This window comes from Octodon degus, unplaced genomic scaffold, assembly GCF_000260255.1.
Source record: "Octodon degus isolate 3935 unplaced genomic scaffold, OctDeg1.0 scaffold00211, whole genome shotgun sequence".
NCBI classification, from domain to species: Eukaryota; Metazoa; Chordata; class Mammalia; order Rodentia; family Octodontidae; genus Octodon; species Octodon degus.
In genome coordinates, this window is record NW_004524787.1 from 4,251,753 (window position 1) to 4,258,654 (window position 6,902).

Genomic DNA, 6,902 nt, shown 5'->3' on the forward strand with positions numbered 1-6,902 from the left:
TTTTGCGGAACCAGGGATTGAACTCAGGCCGTTGCGCTTGCCAGGGAAGTGCTTATTCCACTGAGCCATCTTCCCAGCCCTGTTATTTTTATTTTTGAAGAGACTACAAAATAGTATTTAAAAAGAAATAATACAAATGATACAGAATTTCACTAAATAAATATGAATTTGACAGTATTTGTTGCATTGCATAGTGTTCTCTTCAAATTAGTTGTTCAGATTACCAGATATATGCATGCAAAATTGGAAAAAGAAAGAAAAAAAAACTTATTTCTTAAAAGAAGTTATCTATATAATTTCTTTAAGCCTAGGTCCATATTCAGAAGGCTTAACTTGCACTGAAAAAATCAGCATTTAGATTTTGGCATCAGCTATGCACTGTTAGCCTGTCAGTCACCATCTCCCTACATAGCAGGAGCACCCTCAAATTAGCTAGTTGCACTATGCTTAGGTATCTGTCTCAATTTCTACTTTATTGATGTGGCCAGGTTTTGCACACATGTATACACACGTGTGCATGTGCACGCATGCGCACACATCCCCCCCCCACAGAAGTTGGCTTGTTCCTTCAAGGTTGTGTCATGGTTTTCATGCCTAGATGGTGGTGATAATAGTAATGATGAAGGCAGTAATGTAATAAATTAATTTCTGCTTATGCCCTAATAAGTAGTTATTGATATTACTGACAGAAGGTGGCTCCATCTTAAGATGCTCTAAGAGAAGAAAGATATAGCTGTTATCTTCCTCCATCACCCCAGGAGGTAGAAGCTGACTAAAATGTCATGGAGCTTGAAATAAACGACAAAATTTCTCGGAAAGAAAGCTTGCTGTATAGCAAAACACTCTGAACTGCCACTTTTCAATTTTCACTACCAGTTCTGGCACTTCAGAGAATTTTAGGACCTTCCTTAACTCTTCCACTCAAGCCTCAGTTTCTCTACTTGTAAATAAGCAGGAGAAGGGTGAGTGACAATAGTCAAAGGGACACTTTCTAACAGGTCACTGCTGCATTCCCTTCAAACACCTCTAGAGAGGCAGCCCAGTGGCACTAGTTGTAGCTCAAATGTCTCTTGATGCCTCTGAGAGGTAATTTAGAATCCCATGGGGAGAGAAATCTGGGACCACCAGCCCTAGCTTCTTTTTCACTGCAGCTGCTATGACAGAGCTGCGTTTTTCTTTCTCTGCTGCTGCTTTAAACTCTGTCAGCATCAACTTACCGAAGCTTCCCAAATGCTAAACTTTCTTTGGTGGTACACCTGCCAACGAAACTGCCACAGTTCAGATCCCAAAGAGGTGCTTCCTGACTGTAGTAGCATTTTCTGACACAGTTCTGAGGTTAAGAAACCACAGCATCCTGCTGGGTTTATTCTGTTCTAGGCATCCCCCACTTAGGCTCTCTTATACTCCTTCAGTGATCCTTCCACATTTTCCAACTGCCTCATCTCATGTGAACTGGTACACCCCAAAATCTGTGCCAACCTTTCCAAGAGGAACCTTTCTGTACTGGTAACTAGTACAGAATGTGGTACGCAGCCGAGTCTCCACAGCTCCCTCTCAGTTCTGAGCCACAGTTCTTAATAGGTGCTTTGGGAACTGGTGCAAAAATGAAACCCAGAGTAAGGAAAAGCAGAGTTGATGAAGGCAGATTAGCGGGAGTGGGATAATAAAAGAGCCTTTAAATCTGGCTCTTCCAATTGCAGGAAGAGCCAGAGGAGCAGGAAAAGTAGGGAGTGTGAGATTGGAGCAGCAAACACTTTGCCAATGACTTTGGGGCTCCTGCCTGGATAGACAGGGCGGGGGTCATCCAGGGCTCCCTATTGGCTCCCGCGCCAGCCCTTAGATTTTCTATAAAGGGCTGCTGCAGAAAGCACAGCTGGCGCAGGCTGAGGCTGCTAGTGGCAACGCGTGGCTCCGCCTTGTTCACAGCGTCAGCCGGCCTTGGATCTGCAGATTTACCGACTGATTGAAGGCAAGAGAAATTGAGTCAGAACGACCCGACCCAGGACTACGCAGAGGAGAAGCGACGCCGGAGGTCTGCAGGTCAGAATAGGCAGTGCGTGTGCTCTCCAAATGAGCGGCGCATTCCGAGTCGGCAGCAGCGTTCACCTACCCCAAGCTCAGCTGCCCAGCTCAGCTCTACGCATTTGCCTATTCCACTCCTGGCTGGTTCACAGCGCTTCTTTCCTCTTCCCGCTTTAGATGCTGGAGAATGCCTTCTTAGCTCAGCGCTGCAGCTCACTGAGCATTTTGCCCAGCTCTCCAGCCAGGGCTTCACCGGTTCATCTCACTTTCCCGGGCGCTCCCTGACTTAATAGTTTAAGGACCTGACGGTCCTCCAAAGGCATCAGTCTGGAAGCCCCGACCGTAGAATCGCCCCTAGGGGCATTTAGCAACCCTGGCACCATGAGTTATGGGGATGAACTGACCCCTGAAGCTCTAAGTGTGCCTAGTGGTTTTGATGACCTGATCACCACCACCACCTCACAGGTACTGCAAGCCATGTGCAGTGCCGCCTCTGCGATTGGTCGAGCTGGCCAAGATAGGGTGCTCTCCATGATGGATAAGCTGCCAGACAGTATGTCAAACATTGGCGACCTGGAGGACCTGCCGGGTCTCCTAACTTCAGAAGTAGTGTCCCAAGACGAGCAGGTACAATTCTGGCTAGTGTTAGGGTACACCGTAGTGGTCTTTGCTGCTATCTTAGGCAACTGGCTTTTAAACCATGTAATTATGAAGTACAAGAAAGTGCACACCGCCAGTGGCCTCTTCGTTGTCAACATTTCTGTCACCAACATGATGCTGGCTCTTCTCAGCTCCCCGTTCACCATGGTAAGCTGGGTGAGAAGGAGGGTGGCTGGGAGCAAAATGAGAACTAAGGTACAACTTTGTACTTGTAATGGAGAGAGCAGTGTGTCAGAAAGAATTGCTGAAACCAGTTGCTTTGATTGGGAGACCATTTGCAGAGACTGGAGTGGCTGAGTACATTGCAAAAGGTTTGGAAATTGGGTTGGGAAGCAACAGAGAGACAGGCAGTATTGTATGTGCTTTGCTCAATTAATCTCTTCCCTTGGCAGAAGCTACTAGAGACTTAAATTATTATTATTATTATTATTATTTTATTTTTCATGGTACTGGGGATTGAACTCAGGATCCTGCGCTTGCCAGGCAAGCACTTACTCTACTGAGCTATCTCCCTGGGCGCTAGAGACTTAAATTATAACAGGTGGTAGTGGAGACCTATTGTAGGTGGGCTTTGGACTGACAAGTGAATCCAAGTTTTGTTACAAAGACACAGCCTCAGTTTCCCCACTTTTCAAAAAAGCATTGCTTAGTCTTAAAGGTGATTTACATCTTTTGTGATTTGCTGTCCTGCCTTGTCTTAAAGCTGGGCTGTTTTGTGGGAGAAGATGGGAAAAGCATGAAAAATGCAATGTGGAAATATTTCTTTGCTTTTTGAGATAATAATGCTAGCAGTTTAGTGAAGCGAGGAAGGTTTACTTGTTAGAGTGGTGGATTCAGCGTTTAGTAATTGTGCCTTACCTGACCCTTATCTACTATAGGTACGCTATGTTTGTAATTCCTTGGCTCTTGGGAAGATGACATGCCATCTTAGTTGCTTTGCACAGTTCTCTTGTGCCTATGTAACTGTGATGACCATGGCTGCTATTTCCTTGGACCGACATCGGGTATGTGCCTTTCAGTTCTTATAAAGGGATGTATTTTTCTTTTAGGTAAATAGAAACAGGCAATATCACACAAAATGTAGAAATTTCTTAAGACACCATATGTGAATGCATATGCATAGTTTAGGGGGATTGCAAGATGGTGAAATACAGACCCTCACCAACTTAAATCTTTTATAATAAAATTGCTACTATTTTCATATGGCACTATGGGAACAAATAATAGAATGCTCTTCTTCAGAAAGCATTTATTATTTACTGCATTGCAGAACTAGCTGAAAGAAGAGAGAGAACAGATGAGTCAGGGATGGGTGTGGCTTCAGGGTTGCTGCTAGGTTGAGTCTGAAAGGTGGGTGTAAAGTTACTTTTTGGGGGGTGTAAAGTTTTTGAGGGAGGGTTGAGGAGTTAAACTAGAAGAGCATGAAGTGATGAGGAGCTCAGAGTTGGTAAAATGTTTGCCAATGACTTAAAAGGAAGTGGTTTAGGCCTTAAGAAGCTGGGAGGGCTTACATATCAATCAGTTGGGAGAAAACCAGAAAATGAGATAGGAAGGACAAAGGGGAAGATCGAAGATGTGGCTGAAGCCAAATGAGACAGAGGAAAGAGGGACACAGGAGGAGACAAAGAAGGAGGAAGAAGGGAAAGGTCACAAGGAGCCAAGTGTGGGTTGGGGGGTATGAAGAAATATGTGGAGGGCACACCCATCCAGTCATCATAAAAGATAAATAAATTACACATTTGGACATCCATTTTTCTCACAAATCTCCCTACTCAGGACATGAGCTTTTTTTTTTTTTGTATTTAGTACAGGGTCTACAGGATCCTACTACACAGATCAAACTTGTAGTGACCCTGCTGTTTTAAGCCTCCCAAGAGCTGGGGACATGAGCTTTAAAGAAAATCTGTAGATTTCTGACTTCTATTCAAAATGATTCCCTCAATATTAGCTGTTACTCTTTCATGAGCAAAATGTCACATATTTTCAAATGGAAAGAAGTATCCAAAATTACTCAAAGCACATTATCTATCCACATATGAAGTCTTTGTACTTTTGCACAAACTGAAAGTCAGTTGATAACTAAGTAATTTGAATTGTTGAATGTAAATGGGTCCCTTTGCTTCCAGGTGATGCTATACCCCCTGAAGTCTCGTATTACTTTGATGCAAGGCAATGTTTGCATCATTATCATATGGATCCTGAGCACTTGTGCTGCTTTGCCTCATGCCATTTATCAGAAGCCTTACCAGGTGAAGATTGGGTAAGAGAAACATAAGATGATTGGTGTTGGAATTCCAGCAAACATTAATTTTAGAATCCACACGAAATAAATCACAGCATGAATAATACCATTCAAAGCATGAGTACAAAAATACATTTCTCTTAACTGAAATTTATCATAAGCATTCCCAGAAACTCTCATGGTAATGGATATTAGGCATATCCTTTTCTTTTTGGGGGAGATCATAATTTTCTTATGTCACTTGAAAACTCTGTATAAAGTAAAAGTTAGCATTCCCTTGGATTTAGGTTCAGTGTAGATACGAATAGTAAATATGTTTCTCCTTCAAAGCATACCTGTCATGCAACAGCTATCTGAGGGTCATAAGAAAAAAGCAAAAATATGATGCTTTCCTTTCTTTGTCTTGTAATCTAGAAACAGTACTGAGGATACTGCCTGCCTCCCAAGTTTCCCATATACTTCAAAATTTACACGGAAATACCTTGACCTGAGCACCTTTTTGCTTTTCTTCATCTTGCCATTGATGGTATTATTGGTGGTCTATGGTCATGTGGCCAAGAAGCTGTGGATCCATAATGCTGTCGATGATATCAATATCCATACTTACATCTGCCAACGTGGGAAGAAGAAGCAGACTCTGAAAATGCTGCTAACAGTGGTACTTGCGTACACAGTCAGCTGGCTCCCCCTCAACCTCTACCTTGTGCTGCTATCTACTGAGCTGATATCAAGCCATAATGATCTCTACTTTTTCCTTCATTGGCTGGCAATTAGCAGCTCCTGCTACAACCCCTACATTTACTGCTGGCTCAGTGACAGCTTCCGGATTGAAGTTCAGAAGGTCATCGCGGAAGTCCAGAAGATGATGCTAGATAAAATCAGTCGCCTGAGAGGGGAGCATCAGCAACTAAGATCTGCCTCACCTACCCATCATCCTATCTTGGTGGATACTAATCCTGGAGTGCCCAAATTCCCCAGATTCAAAGATTTTGATGAGCTTCCCAGTCCCCCTCCCTCTCCAGTAGTAGAAATCTCTTTCATTTACCCATCAATGCCTAGAGTTTAAGCTGCCCAAATGTGATAGTTACCCATCATCAAAACATCTGAGATCAGATAAGATTACAACAACTAGAATTTATTCATTTCTCATGAGGGTGAGGCTGGTACTTGAGTGATAAGAGCCATGAGAACCACCATATGTCACATTCATTGTTTCATTTTTTATTTATTTCTCTTCCTGCTCCATTCTCCATAAAAACATGCCAAAAAAGGAAAATAACTTCTAGAAACTGTAAAAGAAGTAAAAACAATATTAACAAACTTCTGCTACTGTTGAATATTTCTGGGGCTTGTTGGTAGTCCCACATCTGTCTTACTGGCTTTACACTTTTGCTGCTGCACTTTCTGTAAACTTTGTAGTTATTTGCCACACTATTGCCTTCAGCAGTTTTGAGATGAAGTTGTCCTCTGCTTAGAGTGAATGTGTGCCTCTGCTATTTTTTTCTCTCACACTATCTTTCTTCTCCTCTTCTTAATAATTGTCTTTGTAACAGTGATGTACTATTCAGTGTCCTTTGATAATTCCTCTACAACTGTGAAGACTAACTACAATTAAGCTTTGGATACTCTGATCCTACTTGGGACAAGGAGGGTGTTTTTACGAGTTAGAACCATGAGCACTTATGACAAATTTCTTCACTTTCTGTAGTGTTTCTTTCCTTCTCAAACCAAGGATAAATTGGAAGAAGAGGATCAATTATAGTTTAAACTGCTTCTTTCCATTTTCACTTTAATATGTTAATCCTTTACCTCCTCTCCCTTGTTAGCAGTGAGCACTGCTTGATTTTTCCACTCTCCTCATTTAAATCATTCTTCTTTATCTAACAAAGGACAGAGATGTTTCTTTCCTACTCATTCTCATTTTGGAAAGGTAGCTACATCTCCAGACAGTTTCCTAACTGTTCAGGGTCAGAAAAGG

The 6,902-nt window shown here is 42.5% G+C and overlaps 1 protein-coding gene across 1 annotated transcript; it reads left to right on the forward strand.

Annotated features, from left to right (window-relative positions):
- The first annotated feature begins 1,520 nt into the window (after positions 1-1,520).
- Positions 1,521-5,990, forward strand: LOC101574341 (probable G-protein coupled receptor 83). Its single transcript, XM_012517748.2, has 7 exons — positions 1,521-1,616; positions 1,701-1,723; positions 1,970-2,166; positions 2,342-2,829; positions 3,561-3,686; positions 4,809-4,942; positions 5,339-5,990. Exons 1-7 carry the CDS (start codon positions 1,521-1,523, stop codon positions 5,988-5,990), a joined length of 1,716 nt encoding a protein of 571 aa, XP_012373202.2.
- Positions 5,991-6,902: the final 912 nt, after the last annotated feature.